Below are 17,074 nucleotides of genomic sequence, written 5' to 3' on the forward strand. Positions count from 1 at the left end.
TGATTCATATCAAATTTCTAATATTCGCTTAATTATCAATGAAGCTCTACACGCAGATTAATTATTGTAGATTCCTAAGTTTTTTTATTCATACTAATATATTTAAAAAAAACACTTGCAATATGGTATTTGTATATCCTCCTAATTATTTTTGCTAAAATTGCGAAAAATTTGTTAAAAACTAATAATGAGTGTAAACAAAATAGAACTTTTGAACCAATATTGGTATATTAATAAGTATAAATATCGATAAATATATTATCAAACAGATTGTGTATGTGTGTACATATATTTTCAATTTAATTACCTAATTCTTGTATCTTTTGATACACAATTTTTAAAAAGTTCAACTACTATACCCATACAGATGTGCTTCTGCATACGCTCTGGGCATATCGTCTGAATTTCTACGAATTCTTCTGCCAATTGGTTCTAGATCATTGTAACACTTTGTGAACACTCTTTCTATGGCTGCTTCCGCTACTTCTGCTGATACTTTGTGCACAGCCATTACTGACATCTTAGCTTTGTGTTTCACACAATTCTGGAAAAATAACATTATACATTAATATATATTCTAAATTAAAAATTGCGAGCACATACAAGAATGATAACTCTTTTTTGATAAAAAAATCAATCTTTTGAAACAACTTACCTGATGAGTTGCTTTTATATTAATAAAAGACGAATCGCCTTGCAGCATTGAACTGATAAAACTACAATGACCGAGATTCGCTGCTCTGATTTCTGTACAGGCTAGATGATCGATATTCTTTAGATCTAATTTATTACGACAAAAGTCAAACATATGAATCATTTCATGTAAAAGAACACCACGAACCATGTTTTCATTATGCGCCATGTTTTGGCAAATAACTACCTGCAAGGAAAATAAATTTTATTCTTTATAACATGTATATAACATATTAATGATATATAATAAACTTCTAAAATTTTATTTGAAAAAAATATTGTTATAGCATAACAAGATATTACATCAATAAAACATACAGTTTAGAATAAATTTTAATTAAATAACTGTGATATTTATATTCACCTGATTTAATTCTGAATCATATCCACCAGTCACAGCTGGATTGCATACTTCACAGGAAATATGTCGCCTGATATCAATTTCACTGAAACATCATTTATTAATAATGATTATTCACAATAATAAAACAAATAAGTACAAATTTATATACAAAATAAAATAGTAATAAAGCTACAAACCATCCAGATCTCTTCAGTGCTGCAACCATGAGTTTCACTATAGGACCTGTAAAAGAATATTGAAATAAGATGCAAAATAATAAATTTAAAAAAGTTTTGATAAAATAAAGTAAACGTATAAATTTTCTATATTTATTTAAAAATTTAAATACACAAAAATATTAAATTTCTCTTTACGAAAAGTATTCTTTACGACCTTTACGTGATTATATTTTAAACAACAAAGCAGATTTTATATTTATAAGAATATGAAAATAGAAAGTTTATATCTTTACTCTTTTTATTTCACCCTCGTGCATAGATAAAGGATATCGTACTGTCTTTCATGCATCTATAAACATTGTCTTCGCATTTGACTTTATCTATCGATTCTCGTCCTGCAACCCCGATCAACCAATTAAACCAGCTATACGTTTGCTTAGCTCCTCTCCTTTCGGGATACATATCGGATCCCCATAGACCGTCATTGTTATCCACAGTGATTGTTTCTTTGGCGGTATCACCCTCGTATCTTTTTCCATCGTCCGACTTTTCACTCTTCACTGTCATCGTTATACGAATAGGAAAACTGACGCGATACAAATAAATCGATATAAATAAATATCAATCACGCTATAATTTATCGTACTATCAGTCAAATATTCACATATCAACACAGCGCGGGTTTATTTGAGGTTACAACAAGTTACATCACACATGTCTCGCGTACGTGGAACACGGAGTGACAATCTGCGCCTGCGCATGTCGCGTCGTGGAGGGGGTAAATCTCGCGCATGCGTAGTAGCGCAAGCGCAGCAGACGCTCTATTACGTCAAAGACCATAGATGTACGTAGTTCTAGATTGCGTTCGAGTTAGCGCAGCGATTCTATTGGCTCTTCAAAATGCTGACGCGTACCTAATCGAGCCAATCCGCGTTCGCGCGATAGATACTTTTTTGTATGCACACGAGTATTTATTTACGAAAATCCGAGATGATTTTCATTCTCGCCTATCGAGTTTTCAAGGGCGGCGGATAATTTGGAAAACAGCTGTTCGGTGGACATGTTTATCGGGGGATGCGCACCGATTCCTCCCCGTCGTCGTCGTCGTCGACTCGCGAGATAACGCGGCGGGAATAAAATGCGATGATCGCGGAATGCGGGAGGCGGATCGGAGGTCGTCGTCGGAACGAAGTGCCGCGAATGTCGAGGTGGTTACGCACGGTGGCTGGACGTTTCGATGATCCGCGCGTATAAAACAGGATCATGGCACAGTGTAAATTAACCCCGCGGGAGTTTATCGGCAATGCTTTCTCCCCGCAGATCGCCGTGGTCTGCTCCAGCGCGGCCGACGCCGTCTGTCAAAAGAATAATCTGTCATTCGTCGAGTTGCTTCAACCCTTTTGCAAATTAAACACCGAAGGTAAGCCGTGTATTTCCGTTCGTCGAGGGTACTTGTGCCTTATCAATCAGAGAAGCTCAATTTCGTATTTATTTGCACATTTATTCTGTGTGTGTGTGTGTGTGTGTGCGTGTGTATGTGTGTCGATTAAAATTTGGAACTCGATTTTATATGATGTATAAATAAATAAATGAAAAATAATATAATCTATAAATTTTTTATATGATATGAATTCTTTATATTTTTTATATGATTTTATTGTACATACATTAAAAGCAGTTTGTACTACTTTCACGCAGGTCATTTCAAAGATCCTCAAGGAAATACCGTGGCAATTAGAAATCTTCGGCTCTCTATACAAGATATCAATGCACGACCACCGGAACCGAGTCTTGCCAAGAAGATGTTGAACGAAGCTGTCAGTTCTACCTTATGCGAACGCACCACCACTGTTCGGATTGGCTCAACTGAGTTGGATGTTCCCATTTCTGTACCTTGGTTTGAAGCGTGGAGAGAAACGTTTCTGAACGTCCAGTTTTCATCGGATCATGAGTTTACGAAGCATCTGCTCGCGTGTATGATAGTAGTTTCTACGACAGAGGACAATCCGTTAGAAAAAATTCAAACCATGGGAGCGCAATTGTTTCAAAGTGCATCGGGAAAGTTACCTAAGTGGTTCAACAATAATGCTCTTAGATATTACATCTTAGTTCACGACGCTATTCAGGATGATAGAAATAAGTAATCTTCTTTCTTCTTTTTCAAATTTCACAATTAGTTTTGTCACCAATGTTTCTAAAACTGGGTTTTTTTATTAGATAAAAAGAAATTTATATGTGTGACATATATATGTATATATCTTTCAGAGCAGAAATAGTTTTTACAGAGATGAAGACTATTTACGGTGCTAACAATTGTTTTCTATTACAAATGAATTCGAGACCACCAGGTCTTTCCGACGACAATACGCACTTGCCTGATCCGTGGAGTCAATTTTTAACAAAACATTCAGAATTATCTGGCAACAGCGAACAAAACAGCTCACCTCGTACACCCGCGGATACGGGCGGGGTGTCGGCCATGCCGAGCGAGTTAATTACAGAATCTGATAAGTACGTTCTTATTTTTTTTTGGTCAAAGTTATTTGTAAATAATATATAAGCATAAAAACTTTAGATTTTTTATAATCAATCCAAATACATGTATAGTTCATGAATACAATATTTTCTAATGCAGAACGAGTCAAGCCGGGACACCGTTAATGCCACACAACTCTATCGCATTGCCGTCTTCGGATTTGGCGCAATTAATCTCCAGGGTTGACGCAATTAGTTTCTCTTCCGAATTATCCGAATCGGCGAATGCACAGTTAGAAGTCGGACAAGAAGCAGTTCCAGTTACAATTCATCCGCTTAGTCCAAATGATGAGAAATCGCCAAATTTTATTTCCGCGACTAATCTCAAGGGTCAAATTGCTACTAGCCCAATAAATACAAATGTCTGGGCGGATTCTCCGAATTATGTCGTTGCTCAACACGGTGCTCGTCTTTCCACTCAAGATTTGGAAAGATTACGGACGTTAATAACGGAATTCTGCCTGCGAAGTTTGTTGCCTTATGTTGAAAAACAGATTGGCCTATTGAACGATGTGATCTCGAACAAGAAGGGGGTCAGTAGATCACTATTTAGCGCTACAAGACGATGGTTTGGTACAAATAAGCCTGGCGTACCAGGTTCGGCGCCGTCGAATGCTGTAATGTAAGAAAAAGAATTATTTTTTTTATTATCTGTTTTATTCGAAGAAAGAAAGACTTTATTTTCAATTCAACAATATCATATTAGAATCGAGCTTATTATACATATGATACGACAGTTCTGAAATTTCATTTGTTTACATTTCAGTTATACAGCAGAATCGCCGGAACTACAATTACGACGCTTGGGCGATCTATGTTTCATGTTCGGTCATTATTCTCTCGCTTATCAGGCGTATCATAGTGCGAAGCGCGATTTCGCAGCGGATCAAGCTTGGGTCTATTACGCGGGAGCTTTAGAAATGGCTGCTATAAGCGCCTTCATGCAAGGCGAAACAAACAGGAAGACTATCGAGTATATGGACGACGCGATATTAACTTACACGAACAGCTGTAAGATGTCACAGTTCGCGACAAGGGCGACGCTACTAAGCGCCGAATGTCTAAAGGGTCGGGGATTGTACGGAGAAGCCGCGAAGCAACTTATACGAATGACAAGCGAGGATTCGGATCTACGTTCGGCCTTGTTACTTGAACAAGCGGCTTATTGCTTCATCGGCCCGAAGATGATGCGTAAATACGCCTTCCACGCGGTTCTGGCTGGACACAGATTCTCGAAGGCCGGCCAAAGAAAACATTCGCTGAGATGCTATCAACAGGCGTATCAGGTAGACAGAATGCTTGTTAAATATCGCATTTGTCACTGATCTATTAAAATATATATATAATCAATTATTTTATAAATAATGTGTACTCTACACTAGGTGTATTACGAAAGGGGTTGGTCTTTGGCCGAGGATCATATTCATTTTACAATCGGCAGGCAGGCTGCGTCCCTGAAACAGATTTCCGAGGCTGTGAAAGCGTTTGAAAAATTACTCAACGCTTCTAGTAAACAAAACGCTGTCCAACAGGCTGCGTTTTTACGAGAATTCTTACACACTCGTAACGTGAGTATACCACAGACACAGGGTCACGTAAATAGTAATTAAAAAATATATATCAGCATATCGGATAATTCTCATTCATGTCCATTGTGTAGTTATTGTTTCAGGAAAACGGCACTAATTGTAAAGAATATCCTACTTTACCTTTGCCGTTGTTAGATAGCAACAACATTAAAGTACTTTACGGACCCTTGGGTGAACAAAGCGAAAGCAATATCCCGGCGAGCCACGTCACGTTTAGCACCGAGGAGACGGACGACGCGAAATGGTCGAGAATGGAGGAGTTGTTGATAACCGAGGCGCAGGGATCTTCTCCACCTATGATATTTAAGCCGACGGTCGCGTTGTACTCTGGAATGAGTAATAATACTGTAAAACCGAACGCGGTTCTAGACGAACCGGTGCATTACTCTATTGAACTGCACAATCCGTTGCACGTCTCCTTACCATTGTCAAACATGACTTTACTGTGGTCGTTCACTTGCAACAACGAAACTATTACCAACGAGATGATGGAAACGAGCGACAATTCAAATCCAGTCGACGCGAATGTCATAGACGCGATCTTGTTACAACCGACGTGCAAACAAAATATCGTTTTGTCTCTCACACCCAGGCGAGTCGGGGAACTGAGGATTTTAGGTATAAGTTACAAACTGTCGAATCCGGTACAAGGGATAAATGATTCACCGATTACGAATTCGGTCTTGGTTATCGCCGGTAAAAGATTGTTCGAGATGACACCGCCAAAATTGAAAAATATCAAGGAAAAACCTGGTACGAGCATATATGGAAAAGATTATCGATTGGAAATGAACGTGATAGAAAAGGCACCATTTATGCAGGTATAAATTTTAATAAAAATCATTGTTTTTAATGTCACATGATGCAGATTTATATATACTTTTTTTTGCAGATACTCTTCACTAAACTGTCACCGGAAATGCTGTGCGGTGAAGTACAAAAGGTGGAAGTCACGTTGAAAAATGTAGGCAACGCGCCATTGACGAATGTGTACATCGCATCTACCGATGCCAAACTCTTCACGTTAGGAGGCTCGGAGATCGATAAGAGCGAAGGTAAGCATCTTTATTAGGACGCGTATTATTTCTGCAGATGAGAAGAGAATATATAGCTTTATATTCTCTCTTTATTCTGTATAATAACGCTCTCATATATAATTTCACGAATACGACGATATCAAATGCTTGCAGACTCGACGATAAAGAAGAGTAGTAGATCAGTCACGAAGGTAGTATTACCAGCCTCCATGAATGGTGCGTTGAACGTAGGCGAGGTTTATAAAATGCCACTTTGGGTACAAGCCCCGTACGAGAAGGGCACTCACAGATTAGATTTACTCTTCTATTACGAAAGCGTCGAATCGAAGACCACGTTGAAACATCGGTTGTGCCGACACACTTGGCAATTAACCGTGTTAGATTCGATACAAATCACCGCGATCGCCGCTAGAAGCGGATTATTCAAGGACGACTCGCCGACGTTGAACCTAATAATGTCCGTCAAAAATACCAATCAAGTACACGATCCATCCATAAATGAGATTATGTTGTCCAAAGTGTCGCTTCATAGCGCTGCATGGTCCGCGTTTCACTCTTCCGTTCTACCGCCGAGCATAAAGGTGCAACCTCAGGAAGTGTTCCATCTGATGCTAAAGTTGAGGAAGAAAACTGATGGCGAATCGATCATTTCCGACGTTTCCTTAACCCGCGACGGCGAAGCCATCGACGCGAAGACATCGATCGACGAATGTCCTTTTGTCAATTTTGTACAGAGACGTAATATTCAGCCGTTGGACGTGAATGAAAATGCGAGCGACTTACAGCAATTTCAACCGCAGCAAAATGTCGAGCACAGCGCTGTACTGGACATCATGGCGTTGAATTCTACGTTAATCGTCAAGTGGTGCGCAAACGTGACGGAGAGCGGCGTGATCACTCGGATGGCGCTCGGTCAACATCACCTCGAGCTCGAGCATTTGAACAAGACGTACAAACACCCGAAAGAACTGCGTGCCGAGCGTAATGAATTTGGTGCTCGCTTAAAGGTCTTCGGGCCGGATCGAAACGTACCGAATGCGGTGACAGCTCCTGTCAAAGATCCCGTATGGGAAGCGGAATGCTTGAGAAGTCTAATCTCCTACTCTCTCAGTCATCAAAGACAGATTACGCACAGTTTTCAGCAGAGTCGGTTGTGCATTGTCCCTGTAACGATATATATACAGAATCACTCGAAGATGCGACTCGATGTTAAAATAAGTACGATAGGCACTAGCAGGTAAGAGCAATCAATGTCATTCTGTTTCTCTTTTAATTATATCCATTCACTATCATAATATTGTCGTACTATCTTTTAATTATATGTATAATATATTAATATATAATTAATTTAATTATTTAAATATATTAAATTATTTAATATTATATAATATATATAATTAATATATGTATATTTTTTTTATAGTGAAACTCATCTTCCAAATATTAAGTCCCAACTGTATTCACCACAAGCTTCGACATATTACAAGTACGCTGGGCATTCGTCAATTTATTCTAACGTTGAAGCGCGTTCAAGTAGCATCGCAAAATTACATGCTGTATTGCCTAATACTGGGACGTACGATTTAGCAGCGCGAATAGAGATATCCGTTAAAGATGTAAATAGCAAAGAGTACGTCCCTCAAAAAGGCAAAATGGAAAGCATATGTATAATTAACGACGGCAGTGTATAGGTATACTATCGAGATTTTTTAGTATCACCATCAGATATGGAAGTACTATATATATTTTTAGTGTAATTCAAAGTCATTCCTTTCTCTCTCTTTATCTCTCTCTTTCTTCAGTGTATGTATATGTCATATGTTGAAAGTTGTTACATATTATATTACAATTGATATTTTAATAACGCGTCAACGTATTTTTTACCTCGTACATTATGTTTCAGTGTCTATTAAACTTTACATAATAACTTTTACGTACTCTAATGAGTACATATAAAAAGTATATATATGTATAAACCAATTCAAGGTTTCTTTCTCGTTTCAAAATTAATTTTGTTCTGTTAGTCTTATTAATATAATTATTTAACTTTCTTGCGACTTGTTAGTCTTGAGCTAACTCATGGTAATCTATAAAGCAGTCAAATGCATGACAGAAATTTAAACGACTATTTTTTCTGTTGTGTTGCAATTATAATTAGGGATGATTGTATGTGATTGCCAAATCAATACGTTGCGTCAAGACATATCATGCTTAAAACTTTTTTTGTACAATTATCTCAAATAATTAACTATCTTCCGTGCTATTTTCATTGGTGAAAAAATTCGTTTTCCTTTATACAAGTAAGTTCTCTTTCTCTCTCTTCCGCATATATACATATATAAATGTTTCTTGTCACGTTAGGAAGAATAAAAATGTTTCTCTTGGTTTTCCGTGTAAATTCGATATTTATGTATATATATTTATATATATATATTTGATGATTGTTGATTTAATTGTTTACATGGCAATATAGAGAATAGAATTATAAGATTAGGAAATTTAAAATATTTTCACAAATGGTAAACACACAACATACAAGATTAATAAAACTTTTTTTTTTTTATTTGTGAAGAGATTCAAAAGAACAAATATGAAGATATATTTGGAGTCTTTTAAATAAGACTTGTATTTTTTGTACAGCGTATCTTTTCTAAAGTAAGAATGGATGTAAGTTTCATACAAACAATGAAACTATTGAATTTTATATAGATTAGAACATATAGTGCGAAAAAGAAACTGTGTACATATCTTGTCAAATTCACGAGTAAAGTTGAGTAAATAATGGGTCAGACTTATTTAGCGTGCACTTTTAATGATTATAATAATGACTATATTATATTGCTTTCCTATAACACACGTTAAACTTTCCATTAAAAGATTTTTGAATTGTTTTGTTGTAATTAAATATATAATTATATCTAGGACAATTTGAGCCTTTATAAAATAAAAAGATTTAGTTTTTTGTAAAGTATCTGACGATATCTCCTTATATATATATATAATATAGAATATCTATTTTATATATAAGTACATCTTTGAAGATATACTTTAATGTATTATATATACAATTATGTAAATTATAATTTATATATATAGATTATATATCTACATAATATATTATTTAATTAATATTACGTCTATATATACACATACAAAAAAAACTTTGTATAATAATACAATTTTACCGAAATATGCATTTTATAAGATAGGTAATGTGTTTTAATGCAATTAATATAATCAACAATTAGCAAAAATTCATCGAAATCGAGAAACGTGACATTTTAATTTCAAAATACGCGCTATTTGCGTTGAGAGATGTCCATTTTGTTCTCAATATTGCCAACTGCAGGACGATGCGAAAAAAAACCAAGATTTATTCGTATAGAATTTTGGCGATCGACAGTTGGTTATTCTGCTTTTACGTTACTAACTTCTCATCGCTGATTGACGAAATTTCATGGTTATTGAAGTAACCTTTTCCTTTTCTCGTTTGGGTTTGCCTCATTTGCAATCGGTGAGATCGCTTTTCTTTATCCATTATTATTTGCCAGCATCACAATATGCATTGAATATCTTTCTGTATATTACATTTTTTCAATCTATTCTGACTACGTTAATTGATGTAATTTCAGCATTTCTGATTTGGATTTTATTTAAATTATAGGTTAAAAATGGGGCGCCGTCCAGCGAGGTGGTATGTGAAATTTTTAACTTTTGTTGCCTTCAACACAATTGTATATGCAACTCATCAGCAATTTTTTTAACATTTTTTAAATATTAAATATTTGGGAATTTTTATATTCTTGTCAAAAGACGCATACAAAAATATTACTCTCCATATGTACATGGAATTTATATTTCTTTCTTGGATTAAAATTTATGGATTACATTATATTGCATAATATTGTAATAATAAATTCTGTCTAAATTAAAATATATATTAAATATATATAATATATTAAATATAGTATATATATATATATATATATATATATATATATAATATATTAAATATATATTAATATGTTTGATAGTATAGCGCATATTACAAAAATTCGTTTTTTTTCAGTTATCGGTATTGCAAAAATAAACCGTACCCGAAATCCAGATTCTGTCGTGGTGTACCAGACCCGAAGATCCGTATTTTCGATCTTGGCAAGAAGAAAGCGTCGGTCGAAGACTTTCCGTTATGTGTGCACCTGGTGTCGGACGAGTACGAACAGCTCAGTTCTGAGGCTTTGGAAGCCGGCCGTATCTGTGCTAACAAGTACATGGTGAAGAATGCTGGCAAAGATCAGTTCCACATTCGTATGAGACTCCATCCTTTCCATGTTATTCGTATCAACAAAATGTTATCGTGTGCTGGAGCTGATAGGTATGTAATGGTTGACATGTGAATTAAGAATTCTTTTAAATATATCATTTTTTAAATTATTGATGTAAGTTTAATTCAATTTGATATGCATTATTATTGATAAATTATAATCTGGAGTGGTGTTCTGTGTTTAGGCTTCAAACTGGAATGAGAGGAGCTTTTGGCAAACCTCAGGGTACCGTAGCGAGAGTACACATTGGTCAACCGATTATGAGTGTGCGCTCCTCTGATCGTCATAAGGCAGCTGTCATTGAAGCTCTGCGACGAGCTAAATTCAAGTTCCCCGGACGTCAAAAGATTTATGTATCGAAGAAATGGGGTTTCACGAAATACGATCGTGCCGAATACGAGGAGCTGAAAACAGCAGGCTATCTTGCACCAGATGGTTGCAATGTCAAATATCTACCCGAGCATGGACCGCTTGACGAATGGAAGAAATTCCGCAAAATACTAGCTGTTCCTTAAATAAGCATGGAACATTTTTGACATTGAATTGAATAAAATAATTGGAAACAAGTCGAATATTTATTTATTAAACCTAAGAACAATCTAAGGCTGTGATATTCAAAATTTTCCATTTTTATGAAAAGTCAGGTTGGTGCAAATTTTTACCGTAGTTTAAAAAATTATTTTTTATCAAACTAGTACAAAAAATTAGTTAGATACAAACTGCAAAATTAAACTGAAAAAATGGTGCTATAAGAAACGTTACTAATAATAATTTTAAAAACAGATTAAAAAAATTTTTTTTTTAAAGCTGTATTTGGGGTTAAGATTTGGCTTTGACAATCAATTTATATTATTTTATTATATATACATACATATAATCTATTATTATAGAAGTCCTATCAAAATGTCCTATTGTACCCTCTGTCTAATATGTTATGTACTATTTTAATTAGATTAGATTTATTTTTTACAAAAGAAATCAGCAAATAAAGTTAAAGCATTTTCTCATTACTTAATATAAATTTGCACATAAATTAAATTTATTAACTACATCTTATTATCTAAAAAAAGATCCTGTACTATTTTTTTTACAAATACTATCCCAGCTTTGTAATTTCAAAGTATTCTTGTATGAGATTACATATTACTTTAAAATCTAACAATTAAGGAGCAAAAAGATTTACAAGAAATACAATATGTGTTGTATCCTATTTCCTTACAATATATAGTAAATATACAAAATAACAAGAAATATCTACATTAAAATTCTATATAGATTAATCACAATATAACTATAATAGATTATATTTAAAAAAATCGTTAAAAAAATTCGATATGATTGCAGTAAATAACTTTCGAATAAATAATTGATTTGCATTTTTTACACAAAAGATAAAACGTTATATAGACAATATTTAACAAGAATGAATACTGTATCCAAAAATATATCTTTTGTCACTTTTTAATGACAGATGTCCGCGTCATTTTCATTTTCTGTGTTTTGAATTTCATCGTCAATATCAATATCGCATATTCTATGGGAATGTACATCTAAAGCTTCAGTACTTGTAGCTGCGTCTAATAATGGTGACAACTTCTCTGCTTCGCTATCTTCGTCTTGTGCTTGGCCCTTTATAAACATAAATATAAAGCACAATTTTAATATTATGTATGTGTATGAGAATTAAAGACAAGATTCATCGTTAGTGCTGATTAATTAAATTTTCTTTTTTCGTTTTTATATAAGATTAAAAGATGAATTTTTGAGGCCGATTTATCAAACTAAAATTTGATATTATCGCTTGCAAAAAGTCAACACCATGAAAGAGAGGCAGTAATGAATATTCGATACATCCGAGTATAGATTTAATATATCTTCTTTTACGAGTGAATATAAAAATAGCATACCTCGTATAAGGAAACTGGTTGTTTCTCATTAACCAATCTCAATGTGTCGCGCGCTCTTAAACCAGACTTGTCGCGCGAATGCACCGATTTGGTTCGCACAGCTGGAGATCTATTATGCAATTCCTTTTGAGAACCCGAGTGTTCATCTCTGGCTAATAATACGGACATCCGAAATTCGGGAGTTGGACAAGTAGTACTGGATCTGGCTGATATGTCTTCTTTCGTGGATATATGTTTCGAGACCGGAGTGCGTTCAGCCGAGCTGTAAATGAGTGCTTTTTCAAATGTCTCGTTTATGTAAAGATATGCTTAACATAAGAACAAAAGAAAAATACCATTGATATTTACCGGTTTAAAGTTTCCGCGGCTTGAATAGCACTCGCTGTATCTGTATCGGGTGTGTCCGGGGATTCTGGCGCGATAATAGCTGTCCGTGGAATGTAGGGTCCATTTAAAGCTTCTATCAGAGATACTGCTTCGTAGCCTGATGGAATATTCTCACAGCTTCCCTAGAATAATAATTTTAATTAATGTTAATAAGGAATAAAAAAACATGCTGGAATTGAATTAATGCATCGCAAAGCATACTTGAGATAATGATAAAAAAATAAGGCAAATGTAATAATTAATTGAAAACATTCTCACCTCTGGCAATGGCGGATTCGATATAATTGTACCAATCGACTTTTGAAGGGCTTTAATTTGTAAGAGTGCTCTAAATGGCGCACGACATATCGGACAGTTGTTTGCTTGATATCTCAAGGAATCGGCACAAGAATTGCATAGACACAAATGTCTGCATGGTAAAATTAGCGTGTCGCGTACCTCACTCATGCAAATAACACATTCGGATCCATTGTCTTCAGTGTCCTCATCACTACCTTGTTGCTGTAATATATAAGAACAATTAAAGGAATAATTGAAGATTTTTTATGAATTGAAAAAAAAATTAAGAAACGACGCAGATCGAATTTTCGGGAATTTTATTTTAAACTAAATATTTGGAAGATCCATTCTTTTTTTTAATATTATTCTCGTACCTTTGCGTTCTCAGTATTTTTGTTCTCAATTCCATAAATCTCTTGTAGTAAGTAACAGAGGCCGTCTACATAGATTTTTTGTTTGAGCGCTTTTAGCACATACGTGCCATCGGAATGTTTTTCAACAACAGCTATGGTTGTATGAGACTGTTTTGGATCGTCTGATCCTTCTTCGGCTACACAATGTATAGCTATTGGAATAATCTATCAAATTTTAAAAATAGATTTTATCTTTAAGGAGAAAAATATTAGATTTATTTTAAAAATAAAAAATATGTATGTGTCATAAATACTTCTCTATCTGCATTATAGATCAGATCTTCTTCAGTATACAATGTTGGATCAAATATATGTGATGTTTGTGAAAATAATTGATTTGCTCCTTTTTTGTAATGATAAGTTTCAGAATTCATAGATGAATCTCGTGGTACATATCTAGATGCAATAAAATATAATGTTATGAAAATATATTCTAATAATTTCTACAGCAATACTTTTTATATATAATATACATACACAACTCCCTTTGTCGAAATCTCCTCTGTACAAAAATAATATATCGTTATAGCGCATCTCACGTCACAGTCAAATACAAATTCGATATTGAAACGACTAGGTTTCTTATCAATGTCAATATCGCCAAAATGTTTCACATTATGATATTGCGAAGATGTTGATGTTTGATCCATATTACGAACCAATCTTAAAGATTCCTTCCTTATGTTTACTAAACTTTTTAATGTTTTTGTAGGATCGCCGGCTTGTGGTGGAGGATATGGAAACTACAACAAGAATAAGGCACACGATAAAACTTTGCTGCTATTAATAATATATAAACTAATAAAAAAAAATAATATAACTCTACATAAATATGTATGTATCCATATTTAAACAAATCATTCATATTTCATATATGAATTTCACTAATATAAAAAGTAATTTTGCACGTGTTCATACAGGAGTTGGTCGACTGCCTAAGAAATTTAAGTCCGCATTCTCTCCAAACAGATACGCTTCAGGCTGAGGTGTGTCGAATCGTTCGCCACCCATTATGAAATGACTACCAAAATAGGAACCTGTCAGAAATAATTCGCGAATTAATAGACTAACTCTGATACAGTGAAATGTAGACACGTGTCAAGTTTCTTAAAAAAAAAAGAATAAAAATAAATAAAATAAAAGATAAAATTTTCCATAATTATAAATTCAGTACCAGATCGTGGAGGATATTTATACGCATGATTCGAAATGATATCAACTTCCTCGACACCAGCGTTCTGCCTACTTGTCAACAATCCCATTTTGCGATTGTTTATTAGCAATCACAAGTTGCAGATCGGCAAAAGTATTTGTTCAGCAATTAAAATCGTACAAATACGTCGCTAAACCACAGAGGAAACTGTCACAAACAGTGCCACGAATTGTCATATTTATTTAGCAATCCCCTCTCTAAGGGTGCCGTCACATGGGGCGTAACTTGCGTAAGCGTAACCAGCGGATCGCCAATCACCGAGTTATTCCGATAGAGCTCGACGAAGGGCTCTATCGGAATAACTCGGTGATTGGCGATCCGCTGGTTACGCTTACGCAAGTTACGCCCCATGTGACGGCACCCTAATTCTCTCTGACACGACCGAGCGACGTCACATGACGTTTCGACGCATGCGCGGTTAAAGTTTCTATCGCACTGCGCGTTGAAGATTGACCAATGACAAAGAGGAATTAAAATTTCTTTTTCCTGATTGGTCAAATTTCCATCTCAGCAGCGAGCAATCGTGATTGGTTCGTCCTCTTCGATCCAATAAATTAATCGCGGATTTCACAAGACGTAAACGCACATACAGTAGGGACAGTCCTTTGTTCTCGAGTCAGCCGCGCAGATTTGCTTGCGCATCATAAACGGCCATTTTCATAGGTCACACCAATCCCGTTCGACACAAGGGACCCAATATATCTTCATTACTGTAATAAAACATAACCTATACAACTACCTATGTTAATATCACAAAAAAGACTTCTCTCTAATTAATATAAAACTATATAATTTTACATTTTGTGCAATATTAGATTTAGACTACAAGACTCATAAAAATGACTACAAGAATCATATACAGAAAGTGTGCCGCACAAAATTGTCCGAATAATAATTGTGACAATATAACATTCTTTCATTTTCCAAAGGATAAAGAAAGGTAGGTAGTAGCTGTAATTATCTTATTTTAGAAAAAAATAATAAGAATAAAGATAAAATAAATATTAAGAATAAAGATAAAAATGATCTGATTTTAATGCGTGTTTATTGCATGTGTTTGTATAACTGTATAATTTTTTTGTTTTTAATAAATATAAATTATATTTTATTTTAATATATAAAAATATGTATATTTAAATGTAATAAGTAAAATAATTCTTAATTTAAAAGATTAATATAATTATTTATATTACATATTGCAGAGCTATAATTTGGGCTCAAGCAGCTATGCGAAATGATTTAATACCAAAAGCTGACAAATTATATGGTTCTTCTTACCATTTATGTGCTGCTCACTTTGAGAAAAATAATTTTCTAAATGATTTGAAGAACAGACTGATGCCAAATGCAATCCCAACAATATTCCAATCTGCAGTACAACCAAACCAAAATTTGCCTCAAGAAAACATAGAAAATGGTACAAAACTTTTATAATTACATATATGTATATAATTTATGTACTTAGTATTATAAACATTATAATAAATATTTTTTTTTTGTTTTATTATGCATTAATGTTTTAATTTTTAAATCCATTAGATACATTGATCTGCTTGAGTAACGAAAGAAATAAAATAGATCATGCAACACAAACACATTTTATAAATCTGGAGAATGCAGAATCTCAAACAGAGGAAATTATTCAGCTAGAAGAAGTAAATAGAAGAGGTTTTACTACAAGAGGTATACAGACTTCAGCCTACTGGATTCATCATCACGAAATTACGAAAAATCTGAAACGTAAAAATAAAAAGTTGCGAAATCGTACGTATTATTTAGAAAATAAAATTACAAATTTGGAAGAGAGTACAAAAAAGCGAAAGTTTTCGCTAGATAAATGGTATGAACATTGCAAAAAGTTTTTATCTCCTGAATGTGCAACCTTTGTACAAAATCAAGCACTTTTATATAAAAGAAAAAGTTTAAGTATACAAATGAATTAAAAAAGTTTGCCTTAGAATTATATTTTAAAGGTCCAAAATCATATTATCAATTAAAAACGATATTTCACTTACCAACAAAGCGTTCTTTAAATAGATATATACAGAATATAAGTTTTGATGTTGGATTAAATGAAAATTTATTTAATAATCTTTCAATGTATATAAATAACTTAGAAGAATTAGATAAATACTGTGTATTATGTATTGATGAAATGGCATTAAAAGCTCATT

At 34.1% G+C, this 17,074-nt stretch overlaps 5 protein-coding genes across 7 annotated transcripts; 3 read left to right on the plus strand and 2 right to left on the minus strand.

Moving 5' to 3' along the window:
- Positions 1-209: 209 nt before the first annotated feature.
- Positions 210-1,951, minus strand: LOC145941596 (mitochondrial inner membrane protease ATP23 homolog). The gene is made up of 5 exons (XM_083047752.1): positions 1,551-1,951; positions 1,234-1,279; positions 1,058-1,139; positions 656-880; positions 210-544 (listed from the first exon to the last, which is right to left on the minus strand). Exons 1-5 carry the CDS (start codon positions 1,780-1,782, stop codon positions 347-349), a joined length of 783 nt encoding a protein of 260 aa, XP_082903878.1. The 5' UTR covers positions 1,783-1,951; the 3' UTR covers positions 210-346.
- Positions 1,952-2,216: 265 nt separating this feature from the next.
- Positions 2,217-9,236, plus strand: L(3)76bdm (trafficking protein particle complex subunit 8 homolog l(3)76BDm). 2 transcript variants are annotated; one of them, XM_083047858.1, is made up of 10 exons: positions 2,217-2,635; positions 2,914-3,355; positions 3,481-3,726; positions 3,851-4,372; positions 4,517-5,036; positions 5,133-5,318; positions 5,411-6,160; positions 6,232-6,394; positions 6,530-7,613; positions 7,800-9,236. In XM_083047858.1, exons 1-10 carry the CDS (start codon positions 2,479-2,481, stop codon positions 8,065-8,067), a joined length of 4,338 nt encoding a protein of 1,445 aa, XP_082903984.1. In that variant the 5' UTR covers positions 2,217-2,478; the 3' UTR covers positions 8,068-9,236. The 2 variants fall into 2 exon arrangements, with proteins under 2 accessions (XP_082903984.1, XP_082903985.1); XM_083047859.1 differs by having other exon boundaries at positions 5,423-6,160.
- A 551-nt stretch (positions 9,237-9,787) lies between these two features.
- Positions 9,788-11,267, plus strand: Rpl10 (ribosomal protein L10). The gene is made up of 4 exons (XM_083048211.1): positions 9,788-9,890; positions 10,041-10,070; positions 10,446-10,751; positions 10,886-11,267. Exons 2-4 carry the CDS (start codon positions 10,048-10,050, stop codon positions 11,214-11,216), a joined length of 660 nt encoding a protein of 219 aa, XP_082904337.1. The 5' UTR covers positions 9,788-9,890; positions 10,041-10,047; the 3' UTR covers positions 11,217-11,267.
- A 336-nt stretch (positions 11,268-11,603) lies between these two features.
- Mrgn1 (Mahogunin ring finger 1) lies at positions 11,604-15,096 on the minus strand. Its single transcript, XM_083048381.1, has 9 exons — positions 14,862-15,096; positions 14,606-14,724; positions 14,165-14,430; positions 13,942-14,083; positions 13,649-13,852; positions 13,254-13,496; positions 12,957-13,117; positions 12,609-12,870; positions 11,604-12,330 (listed from the first exon to the last, which is right to left on the minus strand). Exons 1-9 carry the CDS (start codon positions 14,947-14,949, stop codon positions 12,163-12,165), a joined length of 1,653 nt encoding a protein of 550 aa, XP_082904507.1. The 5' UTR covers positions 14,950-15,096; the 3' UTR covers positions 11,604-12,162.
- Positions 15,097-15,470: 374 nt separating this feature from the next.
- LOC145942200 (uncharacterized) lies at positions 15,471-16,925 on the plus strand. 2 transcript variants are annotated; one of them, XM_083048687.1, is made up of 4 exons: positions 15,471-15,612; positions 15,716-15,840; positions 16,103-16,317; positions 16,440-16,925. In XM_083048687.1, the coding sequence occupies exons 2-4, from the start codon at positions 15,740-15,742 to the stop codon at positions 16,841-16,843; spliced, it is 720 nt and encodes a 239-aa protein (XP_082904813.1). In that variant the 5' UTR covers positions 15,471-15,612; positions 15,716-15,739; the 3' UTR covers positions 16,844-16,925. The 2 variants fall into 2 exon arrangements, with proteins under 2 accessions (XP_082904813.1, XP_082904812.1); XM_083048686.1 differs by having other exon boundaries at positions 15,471-15,840.
- The last annotated feature ends 149 nt before the right edge of the window (positions 16,926-17,074 follow it).

Source organism: Prenolepis imparis, unplaced genomic scaffold (genome assembly GCF_030444845.1).
Source record: "Prenolepis imparis isolate NDT839.2.m4 unplaced genomic scaffold, iyPreImpa1.0 SCAF_10, whole genome shotgun sequence".
NCBI classification, from domain to species: domain Eukaryota; kingdom Metazoa; phylum Arthropoda; class Insecta; order Hymenoptera; family Formicidae; genus Prenolepis; species Prenolepis imparis.

What these genes read in the sequence shown, in the direction of transcription:
- LOC145941596 (XM_083047752.1), bottom strand. Translation starts at nt 1,782, where the DNA reads ATGACAGTGAAGAGTGAAAAGTCGGACGATGGAAAAAGATACGAGGGT. An exon ending in TTATAGATGCATGAAAGACA is followed by an intron (nt 1,280 to 1,550) that starts GTACGATATCCT and finishes ATTCTTTTACAG; the next exon opens with GTCCTATAGTGAAACTCATG. An exon ending in ATGATTCAGAATTAAATCAG is followed by an intron (nt 881 to 1,057) that starts GTGAATATAAAT and finishes TTTTCCTTGCAG; the next exon opens with GTAGTTATTTGCCAAAACAT.
- Rpl10 (XM_083048211.1), top strand. Translation starts at nt 10,048, where the DNA reads ATGGGGCGCCGTCCAGCGAGGTG. An exon ending in GGGCGCCGTCCAGCGAGGTG is followed by an intron (nt 10,071 to 10,445) that starts GTATGTGAAATT and finishes GTTTTTTTTCAG; the next exon opens with TTATCGGTATTGCAAAAATA. An exon ending in TCGTGTGCTGGAGCTGATAG is followed by an intron (nt 10,752 to 10,885) that starts GTATGTAATGGT and finishes TTCTGTGTTTAG; the next exon opens with GCTTCAAACTGGAATGAGAG.
- Mrgn1 (XM_083048381.1), bottom strand. Translation starts at nt 14,949, where the DNA reads ATGGGATTGTTGACAAGTAGGCAGAACGCTGGTGTCGAGGAAGTTGAT. An exon ending in AAAATACTGAGAACGCAAAG is followed by an intron (nt 13,497 to 13,648) that starts GTACGAGAATAA and finishes TATATATTACAG; the next exon opens with CAACAAGGTAGTGATGAGGA. An exon ending in GCCGCGGAAACTTTAAACCG is followed by an intron (nt 12,871 to 12,956) that starts GTAAATATCAAT and finishes ACTCATTTACAG; the next exon opens with CTCGGCTGAACGCACTCCGG.
- LOC145942200 (XM_083048686.1), top strand. Translation starts at nt 15,740, where the DNA reads ATGACTACAAGAATCATATACAGAAAGTGTGCCGCACAAAATTGTCCG. An exon ending in TTTCCAAAGGATAAAGAAAG is followed by an intron (nt 15,841 to 16,102) that starts GTAGGTAGTAGC and finishes TACATATTGCAG; the next exon opens with AGCTATAATTTGGGCTCAAG. An exon ending in TCAAGAAAACATAGAAAATG is followed by an intron (nt 16,318 to 16,439) that starts GTACAAAACTTT and finishes TAAATCCATTAG; the next exon opens with ATACATTGATCTGCTTGAGT.